The 16,982-nt window shown below is 36.3% G+C and overlaps 1 protein-coding gene across 2 annotated transcripts in view; it reads right to left on the minus strand.

Annotated features, from left to right (window-relative positions):
• Nucleotides 1-11,351: 11,351 nt before the first annotated feature.
• Nucleotides 11,352-16,982, minus strand: part of LOC107044117 (fringe glycosyltransferase) — an 88,784-nt gene continuing 83,153 nt past the window's right edge. For both annotated transcript variants that reach the window (XM_015265882.1, XM_015265874.1), the window contains exons 7-9: nucleotides 15,617-15,782; nucleotides 14,469-14,554; nucleotides 11,352-11,888 (exon numbers count right to left, since the gene is read on the minus strand). In XM_015265882.1, coding sequence (XP_015121368.1) covers nucleotides 11,831-11,888; nucleotides 14,469-14,554; nucleotides 15,617-15,782 — 310 coding nt within the window. In that variant the 3' untranslated portion in view covers nucleotides 11,352-11,830. The remainder of the gene's footprint in view (nucleotides 11,889-14,468; nucleotides 14,555-15,616; nucleotides 15,783-16,982) is intronic.

A 16,982-nucleotide genomic window follows, 5' to 3' on the forward strand; every position in this document is an offset into this window, starting at 1 on the left:
GACCCACCGGAGCGCGCGACGCCGAAGCGAAACCCCGCGCCATTCGACTGAGCGAACTCCCCTCCATATCGATCACGCGACGCTGGAGAATCCACAGTACCGCATCCATACGACTTGCAACGAGCTGTCAACATACCTGNGTTCGAAGATGAAGGCGATAGCAATAATCGTTATTTTGATTAATTTGAAAATTTGCAAAAATTTTGTATTTTTTGAAAATCAGAATTCCGGGGATATCTTTGAATATCATGCTTCAAATGAATTCAATCATAGCTTAAAATGTTTGTTTTAATGCCATTAAGTCGAAGTTAAAAGATGATTACGACAGCTATATTGGTTGATTTGATTTTTATGACGATTTCTGAAAATTTCGAATTTCTCATGAATTTCCTTGAAAGTGAGCTTTCTGATGGTTTCTTCAAATGTGATATTTCAAATTCATTCAAGTATGTATAAATAAAAATTTTCTACATTTTATTGAAGGGCTGAGGGGAGAGATAGAACCGTAAAAAAGACCATCGGTTATATAGAAGAAAAAGATGATAAGAATAATGAAGATAATAACATTCAACTGAGTTGAAAATCTGACAAAATGAGTTGAAAAGAAATCTCATTCAATTTAATAAAATTAAATAAACAATGAATTATACATGATAGAAGGAAATGATGTGCAAAATAATCGTTAAATAAATAATAAATAATCGTTGTTAAAATTAAATTGTCAAAAGAAGCATCACTCTATACGTCGGGCACGCTATTCCCTTCGGCTGGTCTCGCGACTCATAAACCGACTGCTTCGAATTAAAATGTCTTGCGCATACATCCAACTCCCAGAAGTACATCCCCATTTCGATATTCGAGTAGTGAGTTGAGCCGATTTCCAATGGAACCCGTGTGCACAAACGTGTTTGCAACAGCTATATCTACTGATTTGCAGTACACTGACCGCTTTGTGCATTATTACGATGCACTCACGAATATTGACTCGACAATAACCGATGGGATCACAGCGAGATATATAATGCAATGGACTCCCTGAGGAAAGTATGGTAACACATGTACGTCAGGTCGCCAACTATACATATGCTGACGTCTCGAATAAGCGCATTTGACGTGAAAATCCTGGGAAAGGTTGCAGATGCAGGTGGATAGTCGAGACTTTTAACATGAAAATTAAACTTTGTGGATTTTTCAAACGAGCGGTTGTTGACTTAATGATTGAGGGATACCGTGACTTCGACATGAAGATTTCACGTGATTTCGCTCCATTTTTCCCCACTCGCCTTTAATAATTCATGAAAATCAGTCAATTTCTGAAGATTGGATTGGAACAAGTGGGAAAGTGCTTTTGTCATAATGTAGGTAATATATTTTTACTAATAAATTAACATTTTGCTGCCGAATGGAATTTGTATGAGGATGCAGCTGACGTTACTCCAGCGTAGACTGTCAACATTGTTCCAACATTGACCGCCAACATTACCTCAAGGTGGACAGCCAACATTGTCCCAGCATTGACAATCAACATTGTTCCAACATTGTCCTAATGTTGGTACCAACATTATCCCAATATTGCACTAACTTTGGCAGCCAACACTATCTCAATATTTAGCAGCCAACATTACCTCAATGTTGGTTGCATCCAAAATCGGTAGCCAACATTGCCACAACATTGCACGAGCTTTGACAGCCGACATTACCTTAAAGTTAGCAGGCCACATCATCTTAATATTGACAGCCAACATTACCTCAACGTTGGTATCCAGCATTGCCGCAATGTTGACAGCTAACGTTACCCCAGCATTGACCATCAACATTGTTCCAACATTGCCCTAATGTTGGTAGCCAACATTACCCCAACATTCCACCAACTTTGGCAGCCAACATTACCTCAACGTTGGTATCCAACATTGCCACAACATTACACCAACTTTGACAGCCAACATTACCTCAACGTTAGCAGCCAACATTATCTTAATATTGGCAGCCAACATTATCTCAATATTGGCAGCCAACATTACCTCAACGTTGATATCCACCATTGCCACAGCATTAGTAGGCAACATTCTCCCAATGTTGGTTCCAGTTATTCCAGAGATGATTCCGAAGAATTAAATAATCCCTCGCAACTTTCAAATTCCCGAGGTCAAGGGAAAAAAATAAAAAAATGTTGTTACGCAATAAAATGTGAAATAATTCATCAGAATGATTGAAATGAACCAGGGAAATGGTTTTTCCCAGCAGTTTTACGGTACCCCTATACCGCACAAGATGAAGTTTCACTTTCGTCCAGCGGATAAAGACGTTGAGCTAGATCGGAAAACAAGAAGCCAGAGAAGGGTGAAATGGTGGGAAAAAAAAGTGTGCTCCGGGCAGAATGACGTATTTTTCATTCTTCCATCCTTCTGACGCTCATTGCAGGGGCCCGGCGCGTGCTCCGTCATACAGAGCCTGGCGCTGAGTTCAATCGAGAAGTCCTTCATGGGAACGACGATTCTTTTTCAAGAGTCTCACCTATACATCAGCGCGTGAGTTTTTCCCTTTATTTCCCGTCATTTTTATATGTGCAAACTTCCGTGCTGTAGAGACCTCTCAAGGTCTATACATCGAGCTCTCGGATTTCATTGACGAACTCACAATTAAAGGTTTGTGGGTGGTTTTGCATTGAAATCGGCTGGCGTCAATGGATGTGAGACGAGTGCTCAATGATTGGGGAACAATTCATGCAAATCTGCAGTTTTATGTATCCACTGGATTTTTAATTTCACATTATTTTAGTAATTCTGAAAATTAGAATTCATGGGAATTATTATCACTGATTTTCTAGATTTGATATTCCTTTTGCAATTAATTGTTTACAATCATTCTCACTGTAAAAAGCAATACGACCGATGAGAATAACATGTCCCAATTTATCAGCTGTTAAATTTTCATATTGCAATAAGTGATTTCCTCATGTTCTAATTCCTATGCTCACGGAATAAGACTTTAATCATAATTACAATTCAATTCCTTCTAGAACACACTTTAGAGTGTGAATTTCTGGAATTCAATGTTTGTTGATACTCTGCTAAAGGTGCGTGCCCACACTGTTATCAATTTTTAGTTAGTTCACACGGTAATTCAATTAATCTGTTGTTCATCTCATCAATATAATTCCGCGCTTAGAATATTGTCATCTCGTGCTATCAGCATCAAATTAAAAATGAAAACTTCAGTTGGAATATTGAGTCACAGCTTCTTTTTATTCACATCAGAAATTTTGCATTGGGATATTGATATTATTTGTTGAAAGTGAAAAAATCGATCATCATTTTCACTATATTGCAATCAGATTCTCCTATCCTTAACGTCAAAAATGTGAGTTAATCTCATAATTCTAGCTATTAATTCTAATCAACTTTGTTCGAAGAAAACATTAGTAAACGCAATATTAAGAAAGTAGAATTATTCGATTTTCCTCCGACCTAAATGATTTGGACAATTGTGATTCGTTTATTCATGTTTCATAGAATGGTATTCAATTCTCTTTCGTTTGTTGGGCGGACTTCATGAAAATTAGACGCAGGACAATTGTACTCATGAAAACCGCCTTACTTTCTCCACTCGTTCGAGAGACCCGTCACATCCGAGTTACTGTCGATGCTTTTTTAGAGAGAATTTTCTCAACTGAAGTTTATTCATATCCCCTTAAATAACCGAAAAGGGCCATTTCACCCTTCGATACCCACACCTTCTCGACTTTCTTCCCCCAATACTTTTAAATATTCACGACAGCCCCCCTTTTTACGAATGTCGTAACCCCGACAGCTCATGTTCCCCAGCACTCAGCCTCTCCGTGCTCTCGGTATCAGGGGCATCAGCGCAAAAACCCTCTGAAAAATACAATTGGAAAAGTTTCCACATTCGCATGTTAGGAAATGGTCCATCTCGCATCTTGATGCGGGGCATCTATTCCCCGAGAAACCGGAGGACTCGTCTCTCGCGAGCATTGGCCCGAAGCCGATGCCCCAGTGGTAGTTGGCGTCGGTGTGTGGGTGCTTGCAAGTTCAGTCGACTCCCACAACAGTTCGAGCGTCTTCCGCTTGGCGGCACACTCGTTCCCTCCCATCAATTGTGGTCGCAAGCCTCCTCTCAACCACTGGACACACCAGGTAAATGCGACTCGACGTTCTCTCCGCGTCACCTCAAAAACCTAATTACTCTTCGCGTTTGCCGTGTCGATTGTCAAACTTCGTGAGTCATCCCATCAGTTTCAGCGCTTGGCTCGCGTTAGAGATTCTGTTTCGGGGGGAATTGTTTGCCGGAAGCAAACAAATAAATATTCTTGCGAGAATATTCATTTGGCATTTTTTTATTCATTTCGACAATAATTTAAACAATTTAATCACTCGATTTTGTTGGAAATTATGGAATAGCTTAATTGATTTCTATTTAACTTAATTTTATCGGGAACGATGTTAATTTTTCTATTGATTTCAACAAGCAAAATGAATAAAGAAAATAAATAATGTAAATGTCTCTCGAGAACAACTACTCCGAAAATTACACACAAAAAAAAATTACTTTTGATCAATAGAAAAAGTACTTGTACCCAGTATCAAGAGGTTTCTGAGGAAAAGGCACATTTTTGTACTTCCTCGAAGTTACAAAACAACTTGATGCAAGTATCATGCGTCAAGTACCTGTGTACTGGTGAGAAGTACCTCAGTACTTGTCACAAATATTTTGTTACTTGGGCCAAGGAAAAAAAATTACTTGTACTTAGTACCTGGCTGGTTCTTTTCAAAAGTACCAAATAAACTCAATATAAGTTGAGTATAAGAACTCAAAAATGTTTTTCTACCTCTTCTAAAAACCGAATTCCGTCAGAAATTCAAAAATCCAANGGAAAAGGCACATTTTTGTACTTCCTCGAAGTTACAAAACAACTTGATGCAAGTATCATGCGTCAAGTACCTGTGTACTGGTGAGAAGTACCTCAGTACTTGTCACAAGTATTTTGTTACTTGGGCCAAGGAAAAAAAATTACTTGTACTTAGTACCTGGCTGGTTCTTTTCAAAAGTACCAAATAAACTCAATATAAGTTGAGTATAAGAACTCAAAAATGTTTTTCTACCTCTTCTAAAAACCGAATTCCGTCAGAAATTTAAAAATCCAAATAATTCCCGTTTTAGGAGTAATAAAATTGAAAAGAAATTGAAAATAATTTTTCGAAGCTTTTTAAATGTTGATAACAACATAAAACAAAAAATCTCAACGAATTGAAATTTTGTAGGTTGGAAAGCATACCAATAATTCTCGAAAGCATCCATAAAAATCGCAATCTATTGATTTTTTCCTACAAAATATCTTCTGCTGAACATTTCTATTTACAAAAATGCGTAAGAAAGCCCATTATATCCGGTAATAATATTCACTTTTTTCAATAAAGTGATCAATTGGAAGTACTGAAATTAAGTCCCAAAAGTACTTGAGAGAAGTTGAAAAATGACTTGGCACTAGTACCTTCGGTACTTGTGAAAAGTACTAAAAGTACTGGCAGTAAGTAGTGATACTACTTCCTCCCGGTATCATTTCTACTCGATCGGCAGATGTGGTACTTCACCCAAAGACACAAAATGTACTTGGGACGAGTATTTTTAGAACTTTTCAAAAGTGAACTTCCCCCAAGCACCGGTTTGTACTGGTGAGAAGTAATTTTTTTTGGGCGTATGGCAAGTCAATTGATCCAACACGACAAACGATCTCCTCAGGGGAACGAATAATTTCTCGGCAGACCCAATTTTTTCTCTCAGTCTAGTGCCAGCGGGAAAGTGTCGCCTCTAGTACACAATTTTCCGACTCCATAACGTCAAAGAAAAAAAAATAGACAAAGTGCGGAGAATGATAAATTCGAGAGAGCGGGAAAAAGTGGTGAGCGATTATATTGTTATTCGAGGCAGGAAATACCTCACGGTGTACAGGGCTCCATCCAATCTCTTTTTTGCTCATCCGGGCTTTCTGATGTACCATGGAGCTTTGGTGAAAAGCTTCCGAAGGTTAGAGTAAGTTAATGGCTTTTTATTGGGAGAGTTGCAAAAGATCATTTTCTAATTTTCTTCTCGCTTCTACTCCGACCTCCGACCGCGGTCCTCCCTCGCTGCTGCCCCTCCAACGGCTGTCGTTATTCTTCATAGAGGGTAAGTCCGGGGGAGATGGACACCTCAAGCGAATGATGAAGCATTGGTTCAATCGCGAGATTTTAATGTGCCTCAAGGAATTATGATTTTTGTTCTTTTATATTGTTACCTTGAGTGAAATAATGTGGACGGACATGTAATTAATAAATAATTACAGAGAATGGAATGACGACAGATCCGGATGACCGGCGATTCTCAGTTATTAATTTAGTAATAAATTAATAACTGAATAATTAGTAATGAGAAGAAATGTCGGCTGTCAATGTTGAGGCAACGTTGACTGCCAACGTCGGGGAAATGTCGGCTGCCAACATTGGGGCAATGTTGCCTCTCAACATTACCTCAACGCTGGCAACCAACATTGCCTCAACCTTGGTTGTCAATATTACCTCAATGCTGGAAGCCAACAATGCCCCAACCTCGGTTGTCAACGTCGGGACAATGCTGGCTGCCGACATTGGGACAATGTTGGCTGTCAACATTACCTCAACGCTGGCCGCCAACGTTGCCTCAACCTTAGTTGTCAACATTACCTCAGCGTTGGGCCAATGTTGAATTCAATGAATCATTAAATTCAATTTAAACTACAACGTTATAAAAATTTCATTCAGAATCGAATTAAATTAACTGTATTTACAATTTATAACTAAATAAAAAATATATAAACTATATTTGGACGAAAACAATTTTCCACTTGTTTATTTCAAAGTCAAGGTGTCACTCACTGATGCAGTACCTCATATCAAGCTGAATGCATAATACCCTTTATTACCGTCACACAACTTGGAATGTGATACAACAGTGAAGTACTTACGAAGAAAATTCGTAATTGCGAGTGTAAAACAAGCAAAAAACGAGGGGACACAGAAGGCAAAAAAATCATAAAAAAAAACTGGAGCAGTGCACATTACAGCATAGAGTGACGCAGCGTGCAAGTGGAAAGAAGAGTGGAAGAAAAAGAAGGAGACATCCTATATATGGGTCACATTGTCGGTGACACGACCTCGTTTTAGTTGAGCGCATCGCAGAGCCAAACTTTTACTAAAAACCAATGTACGATTCGGCTCTACCGCCTGTCGTCCTCTCGCTCGCTCTCTTTATGGGCCGAAACCGCATCACTCGGCCTAGGTTACAAATTCCCAAGTGGATTAGCACTTGCTGTTGTCATTGTTTCCGTAATTCCTGTCGGCTCACCGCAATTGATTCTCGGGGATCGTTCCTAATTGTTCGGGACAATTCGCTATTCCTTATCCTTATTACACCCAAAAAAAAGGATTTTTGATCAGTAGAAAAAGTACTTGTACCCAGTAAGGGGTTTCGGGGGAAAAGGCACATTTTTGTACTTCCTCGAAGTTATAAAACAACTTGATGCAAGTATCATGCGTCAAGTACCTGTGTACTGGTGAGAAGTACCTCAGTACTTGTCACAAGTATTTTGTTACTTGGATTAAGTAACAAAATTACTTGTACTGAGTACCTGGCTGGTTCTTTTCAAAAGTACCAAATAAACTCAATATAATTTGAGTATAAGAACTCAAAAATGTTTTTCTACCTCTTCTAAAAACCGAATTTCGTCAAAAATTCAAAAATCCAAATAATTCCCGTTTTGTGAGTAATAAAATTGAAAAGAAATTGAAAATAATGTTTCGGAGCCTTTTAAATGTTGATAACAACATAAAACAAAAATCTCAACGAATTGAAATTTTGTAGGTTGGAAAGCATATCAATAATTCTCGAAAGCATCTATAAAAATCGCAATCTATTGATTTTTCCTACACAATATCATCTGCTGAACATTTCTATTTACAAAAATGCGTAAGAAAGCCCATTATATCCGGTAATAATATTCACTTTTTTCAATAAAGTAATCAATTGGAAGTACTGAAATTAAGTCCCAAAAGAACTTGAGAGAAGTTGAAAAGTGACTTTTCACCAGTACCTTTGGTACTTGTGACATGTACTAAAAGTACTGGCAGTAAGTAGTGATACTACTTCCTCCCAGTACCATTTCTACTCGATCGGCAGATGTGGTACTTCACCCAAGGACACAAAATGTACTTGGGGCGAGTATTTTTAGAACTTTTCAAAAGTGAACTTCCCCCAAGTACCGGTTTGTACTGGTGAGAATTAATTTTTTTTTTTTGGGTGCAATGATAAGGTCTGACTGTTCAGAATAATTGGGGGTGCACACTTCTCTCATTAAAAGTATTTACAAGTGTCACGATTTCACGATGAGAAGACGCGAGTATTTTCCAGTGTGAAATTACGCATTTGCAGGTCCAAAGAGTTTAACAACATTTTAAAACACAAAATAATCTAGATATTTTAATTGATTCAGATATCGATGAGAATTGTATTAATTGTCCTCTTTGGATGTTGTCGATAAATAATGAGTCCTGATCGTCTCCTGGGGCTGTCAGTCTCGTGGGGGGATAATCGACAGTGGATTGAGCTGAGTCTGAAGTGTGGGAAATTTAATATGGGAATGCATCGCCGAATATCAATCAGTATTGATTATGGGATAATAGTGGTTGTTAATGAATCAGTTAGAAGTTATGGAGGTATAATTGATCATTACTTCAGCAGCACTGAGTATTGAAGGAATTTCGTTATTGAAAATTCACAATTTGATGGCAAAATCAGGGGAAACTGTGAATTTTAGTTCAATTATTTCATAAAAATTAACAGAAATCAACCAAATTCAGGTCAATATATTCTTATATTTTCTAAATTGGGTAAATTTCAGACTTCTCGTCTTCCCGCTGCACAAAAATTTAGCGCCTAGTTAAATTTGTAATCAAGTTTGAAATTTTTATGATTTATTCACCCCTAAATCGCATTTAATGTCTCTCTTCTCAAAATTCCTACTGAACTCTCAATGAATTTTTAATAATTTCCTAAAATTATAGATAAAAAATAAAAGTATTTTGATTCCCTTCATGTCACGATGAAAATACTCAGCAAATGGCACTATCAAACCGACCGAAATTCCCATTTTTAGATAAAGTTGTTCATCATACCTCTCTTCCTATACACATGCGAGTAAACAACTCAGGCGTGATGCAATATATGCAGCTGGATGTGCTATTTGGACGTGCACTATACCTGAGAATTTTTATGGAAAACTGCACGGAAGTATGAAACTCTGTGATTTATCTTTTTCGAGAAGTTTTGTAGAGGGCACATCTGCAGCCTCACATGTTAAATCATTTTTGTCATACGATTGGAATAAAATGACGTGATATAATTAAATAATTAATTAAACTCCGCAAATGAATTTCAATATTCCACTGAACAATAATTTTAAAAAATAATTCTCATCAATTTTAATCAGAGATAATTAAAATAATAATTAAAATCGTAGTACAGAATTAAAATTATTTTATCGTTCCGATTTTATTATACTAATTATCAATCAACAGTTTCAATTTTTCAAAAATTTTATAAATCATCAATCAACTTCGCAAGAATGATGATTATTAGATCAATTGAAAAATCAAATTCAGATCTTTAGAATTAATTGATTAATTATAATTTTGCATTAAAAATTATTTTAAATTCCACTTTTAAAAAATCTAGCGTAACGATTTTTGAAGTCTCTATTCCGCTTATCAAGTAATATAATATAATGTCTATGTTAATTTTTTTATGAACTGTAATCTTTTTTTTTACAGGAATTGTAAAACTAAGAGAAATTCATTTCTTACTGTTATAAAAAAAATACATATATAAGATAGAATATATGCATATAATATATTATATAATATATAAATAATAAGAATAATAATAATAATATATTTCATTATATATTATATAATTATATAATATGTTATATAATAGATACTATATATGCATATACATTTTTGTATACCTCAATTTTTTTCAACTGTTGAAAAATTAAATACAGTTATGTATAGAAAAATTAATAACACAGGTCCGTAAAAAAAATACATAGAAGAGTAGTAAAGAAGAAAATGCAAAGGATTGTGACAATTCTGAATAAATTATTCAACAATTAAATTCTCATTGTGAAAAACTTAATTGAAATCATTCATTTTTCCTGCATTATTATTGAGATAAAAATTAATGAAAATGAGAAATGGTACGGTTTTACTATTCTGACATGCATGTTCTAGTTTGAATAAAAAAGTAGTGTAATTAGTGTAGTGTAATTAGTGAAATTAGTAATGTAATTAGTGTAGTTAATATCTTTGATCAATTTACGGTAAACTTCTTGTAAAATGTTTGAGTACCAATTTTTGCTGATTCCTGATTTCAATAAAATCATGAAAAATTAAGTTAAATTAACGGAAAAAGGAAACAAATTTTGAAAATTATAATTGTTTAAAAAATATGCAGAACAGAATCCTACCTTATCCTCCAGGAGTCAGACGGTTCGTGAACGCGCTAGCAGATGGGGGTCCGCTATCGATTAACTCTTTCGACTCTCTTCGATTCGAAAGCCTAAGCTGACGAAACAGCGTCGAAGCGCATATTTCAGTCCAGAAGATCATTCGATGTTGGCGATGATTTCAAAATCTAATCCATATGAGGAAACAATATAAACATAAACAATGATTTCATAGACTGGAAAAAAATTCACAAAGGGAAAATAATAATCCATTCCGTTACTAAATAATTCTTTATGTGTCATTATCATCGAGTTACTTTACAATTTTTTAACAATCATTAATTACAAAATAAGTTCCTCTCAACTATTCTCAACAAAAGAAATTAATAAGACATTGGTACATACTCAATATAAATGAATTCCCATTGAATCAGCCTCGAATATGTCTCACGTTCATCGATCGCATCGAGAATAAAACTGAATTTTCAAAATGAAAATAGTCTCAAAGCAACAGTTACATATTGCACACCCAAATGGGTCTCCCCCCATTCTCACTCAGACGGAGAGAACATCCGGGAGGTAAAAGAAAGATGAAAGAACATAAGCGAGAGGTGTAGATATAAAATCAGTAGCGAAGTGGTCACAAGATTTAAGTCAATTTGGTCTTCAGTTGAGTTTTCCAGAAATATTTCCGAATTGAAGGGAGATAGCAAAATTTTCATGATAATCTTTTTTGTAGAGCAAATTGAGTGCTACTAAAAAGGTTATGAGAAAAATTTTGTTATCTCCCTTAGATTTCGAGATATTCATTGAAAACTGGCCAATAGCCAAAATCGGCTTAAACCGTTCGACCACTTCGCTACTGAAATGAAGAAAAAGAAAAAATCGTACGATCAGGCATTCCCTCACAGACTAAGATATCACATTGTAGAGCTGTCTGCTTCAATAATGAGACTAGTTCGGAGTTCGCATTTAAAAAAAAAACATAAATAATCAAATTGTTAACGGTAGAACTCTGACAGTATGATAACTCATCCTCACGCTATAAATTTATATAAATATTCTCTTGAAATATTTCTCGCACTTCTCTCATCAAAAGTATTTACAAGTATCACGATTTCACGATGAGAAGATACGAGTATTTTCCAGTGTAAAATTACATATTTACAGGTCCAAAGAGTTGTTTAACAACATTTTAAAACTCAAAATAATCTAGTTATTTTAATTGATTCAGATATCAATGAGAATTGTATTAATTGTCCTCTTTGGATGTTGTCGATAAATAATAAGCCCTGATCATCTCCTGGGGCAGTCAGTCTCGTGGGGAAATAATCGACAGTGGATTGATCTGAATCTGAAACATGGGAAATTTAATATGTGAATGCACCACCGAATATCAATCACTATTAATTACGGGATAATGCTGATTGCAAACGAGTCAATTAGAAGTTATGGAGATATAATCGATCATGAGTCTCGTTCTGAAAAAAATATTCATGTGCCTCGTGTATGAATGCTCTCATCCCACACCTCTTGCACCTCTCACTTGTCACTTTTCCCCTTTGTTTTACTTCTCATCATACAGCGACCTTCTTCTGGGACATCGCAATTCAAATAATTGACGCCTTCAGCGAGTAGAAAGGGACTGGTGGAGAAACAATTATTCAGGATAGAGTAATGAGAAACTCAAGTTTTTTTTATTCTCTGAATATATTCGATGGTTTGCAGAATAAAATATCTATCTCTGATAAACTTGGAGTGATTGTTGAGAATAATGCGGTAGTGCGTACCGCCAAGTACGCGATCGAGAATCTAACAGCGTTCGACGTGAAGGGAATTAAGTGGATGATTCTTCGACTAAATTTGGTTTTCGTTTTCGGGCGCTAAATGCGATTGAATACGAAGGAAATTCGAAAAAATATATTTTTCTTTCTAGATTATAAAAATCCAAATCGATTTCTGGGGATGGAAATTTGGTACTCGAAATTAGGACTCTAGAATTAAGGGTCAGTAATGTAGGGTTGCAAGGGTCAGGAGGCTTATAATGAGGGTTAGGATAAGGGATAGAAAGGTCATATTAAGGGCCACAAGGGTCAGATTAAGGGTCATAAGGGTCAGATTAAAGGTTGCAAGGGTCAGATTAAAGATCACAAGAATCTAAATAAGGGTCAGAATAAAGGTTATGAGGGTTAAAATAAAGATTAGAAGTAGGGTCTATATAAGGGCCACGGAAGTCGAAATGAAGGGTCATATGGGGCTCTCTCTATATTATCAAAATCTAAATCGACTTCTGGTTATGAAAAATTGTTACCCGAAATTACGACTCTAGAATTAAGGGTCAGTAATGAAGGGTTGCAAGGGTCAGGAGGGTTATAATGAGGGTCAGAATAAGGGTTAGAAGGGTCATATTAAGGGCCATAAGGGTCAGATGAAGGGTTGCAAGGGTCAGATTAAGGCTTGCAAGGATCAAATTAAGGTTAACAAGGGTCAGATTAAGGGTTGTAAGGGTCAGATTAAGGTTCACAAGGGTCAGATTAAGGGTTGCAAGGGTCAGATTAAGGATCACAAGGGGCAGATTAAAGATCACAAGGGTGTAAATAAGGGTCAAAATAAAGGTCATGAGGGTTAAAATAAAGATTATAAGTAGAGTCTATATAAGGGCCACGGAAGTCGAAATAAAGGGTCATATGGGGCTCTCTCTATATTATCAAAATCTAAATCGACTTCTGGTTATGAAAATTTGTTACCCGAAATTACGACTCTAGAATTAAGGGCCACGTGGGTGGAAATAAAAGTCACGAGGGTCACAAGAGTTGCTTAAGGGTTACAAGTGTCAGACTAAGGGTCGCAAGGGTTGATTAAGGGTTACAAGGGTTAGGGTAAGGCTCACAAGGGTTAGATTAAGGGCTACAAGGGTCACACGAAGGAAGTAAATAAGGGCTATGAGGTTCAAAATGAGGGTCATTGAGGTCAAAATAAGGGTTACAGTAAGGGTCTAAATAAGGGTCATGGGGGTTGAAATAAGGGTCAGAATGAAATTCATGAGGGTCAAAATAAGGGTCATGGGGGTCGTTGGAAGTTGGCGAGCGGAGCCGGCAAGGGGCATAGCCTCCCAGTATAATTCTAAAATTGTGGAAGAGATATTAGGGCATGAATAGAACAGCTGTGCGTCTACATAACTTCGACGAAAAAATGGGAAATGAATCCTCAGGGGTTTCTGTATGACTCTTTGCTGTTTACTCCTTCGAGCATTGTTTGCACATCATGTGTGTCTTTGACAATGCTCCCCGGTTTTTTTTTCGTGCGGTCACTTTTCCACTTAATAATCACACTCGTCGTTATTTAGCTTTCCATAGCTCCACTCGGCTAGCTTTGACAGTGTAGCCCCGGGGGCTTCACCCGGGGGAACGGTTTGCTTGAATCACACGAGCGAAATTATTTGAATCGCTCGCAATAAAACTTCAATTTGAACTTTCACTCTATTAACGTTTTTACTCGCCTTAAATAAATACTTTTTCAAATGCGAATAAATGTTCTATTAGTCCAAATTGAAACTCCGTTAGTTAGAATTGAATAATTGTTTAAGCAACGAGGAAAAGGACTTCATTAACAAATCACTTCATTCAGATCAATCATTATTTCTGAATTAAGAGGAGGTTCAGTTCGATAAAAAAAAAACTTTTGCGTTTTTCGAGAAAAAAAAACTTGAAAAAAAAATTTTTTTCCGTGTGATGATGAAAAATGAAAAAGGTCTTTCCCCGGGGTGAACCTCCCCTGAACTCGTTAATTTCTTCTTACAACAGAAGAAAATACTATTGACGAGTTATTGCACCCGAACATCTCCAAATGATTTAAAATCACCGAAAACCTGTTTCGAAACTTTCGGGAAGCAAAAGGGAGGGCTAGAAAGCGAATAAAAAAAAGGCGAAATTACCTATTAGGATCATCCTTGAGACGGAAACCATCGATTTTAACAACGTTCCACTCGTCCCGTGGATCCTTCGAGTAGCTGAACGATACCTGAAGTCCAATGAAAACAAAAATTCACTCATTACCCCTCCAATCTCGTTATTTATAGCACAGTAAAATCATAATATCCATCATTAACAAAAATATCGAGAAAAAAAAATTGACTAAACAACGTACATTGAAATGCTGAGGCATAAAAAATTGTAACTGATGTGTACATATAACTCATAAAAATTTTATTCTTCATTATACGCGCAGAGCGCTGCGTGAATGCTAAAGTCAAAGAGTGGTGAGACACCTGGCGCGAGACACGCCACTTGAGTAACGATGAGATCGCTCGAAGGTCTTTACCTACAAGGTACTAGTGTACAACCCGTCGAGTTGTCGTTCATCATAAACTCCGGGGATACGAACGGTTGGCAATTTTCATATTTTCTTTTGGATTTAACAGATGATTTCAGTTATGCAATTTTGGCAATTTTTTGCTTAATTTTCACTGAGGGATCCACAAAATTTCAAGAGGAATTTCGTTAGTGACAATTACCAATTTTATGAGGTGATAAATTTAAATTATGGATTAATAATAATTAATCTATAATTAATTAATTATGAACTTGAATAGTAATAATAATTATTATTATAATAAATATTTATTTATAATAATAACAATTATTACTATGATTGTTATAAATTATTATTATTATTATTATTATTAATAATAAGAAAAATTCTTGTAAATGAATGTTTTGGTATTCAATTTTTTAATTGAGAAAAAGTCAAATGAATATATTTTTAAATCTTCAATTAATCAGGAATTCTGAGTAATTTTGTAATAAATATTTGTTTTTTCATTAAAAATTCGAGCTAGTGGAAAAAAATTGCTTTTCCCGCCGCTAAAAAATCGAATTTCCACTGAATTTCCAGTGAAATTTCAAAAATCATGATTTTTCTTTATTAAATACCCCAGCAAAATGCAGAAACCCATGACGACAAATTTAGTCAATTTTTTTCTGCATTCATGTAAATTTCTTTTTACAATAAAAATATTCTCGCTGAATTGTGAAGTTCATAATGCCCATTTGCAAAGAAAATAATGTTAAAATAATTGTTTACCTGCTCATGGAAGGTATCCTCATTGAGAAACTTCATAGGCTCCAAGTGTGAGTGGAATTGCTCAACCACTGTCAATTGTTTCTTCAACAAATGCTCAATAATGTACCCCATTGTGACGTCATCGGGCAGTCGAATTCTGTCGCCGACAGTTATGAATTTTCCGCCGCTGTAAAAAAAAAATGCGAATCCAATAATTGAAAAATGATTCGAGATTAATTAAATGAATGAATTTGCAGTGCTTGGACAAATCAGTAGCGAAGTGGTAAACGGTTTAGTCGATTTATCTCTTAGTTGAGTATTTGCAGAATATCTCCGAATCTAAACGAGATAATGGAATTTTCGTAATAACCGTTTTTCTTGAGCAAATTGAGTGCTATAAGAAAGGTTGCAATAAAAATTTAGCTATCTCCCTTAGATTCCGAGATATTCACTAAAAACTGGCCAATAGTGAAAATCGACTTAAATCGTTTTACCACTTCGCTACTGAAATGAATTGTTCTGTACTCCCCGGGATGAAGTATTCATGCGCGAGTGACATTTTTCCACTGAATGGTAGGAAAAATGAGCATTGGGGAAAAATGCGAGTGCAGTTAGTGGATAATGACCTCGCGGAATAAATATTTTTTTTATCCTCCACACCACACCTGGAAATGCCGTCGGCATGGTCAAGGCATTCCCGGGGATCACTCGATATTCTCGGATATATGTGCGGATAGATGCAAAGTCCACAGCCCTTGTTAATTTTCAATGAAAAACAAGGCGCGGAATAAATGAAATAAAATGTAAAATTAACGAATGCCTGATGGTCATGTGGGATAAAGCCATCGAGAGGTACCATCCGTGCGGCAACTGCCTCGGGTGAATTAATCAATACACGGCTGGGTGCGTATGAGTGAATAATTCACATGCAGCTTTAGCCGATACATTCTCCCGCGTGGCGTTGATATTAAAGGAACGGAATGAGGTGGGGAGGCAAATAATTAGTAAAACGGAAGGACGGGAGAGCTGCAGGTGCTGAGTGTCAACGAGACCTGTCTAATCTGCATTGCGATGGAATGTCGCCAAATTAATGTGAGGGACGCCGTGTGTGGAAATTGTCTCGAGTTTAGAGATGAGGAGTTCGTCACTGGAGACATGCAGCGTGGAAAATCGAGGGATTTTTCTGAGGAGTAAAATCGGCTTCAGTCATGATTTGTTTCATTAAGTAGCTTTAAGGCTGCTATACACAAACGTCCACGTCCTGAGAACTATGATTCGTAGAGACGTGAGTTGAAAACCGTTTTATTTGTTATGAAATTCCCGATATTTGTCACACTGGACGTCTCGATGACTTTTTAATAGTTTTCGAGATATTTCAATTGATATT

Source organism: Diachasma alloeum, unplaced genomic scaffold (assembly GCF_001412515.2).
Source record: "Diachasma alloeum isolate Michigan unplaced genomic scaffold, Dall2.0 Dall_scaffold_00180, whole genome shotgun sequence".
NCBI classification, from domain to species: Eukaryota; Metazoa; Arthropoda; class Insecta; order Hymenoptera; family Braconidae; genus Diachasma; species Diachasma alloeum.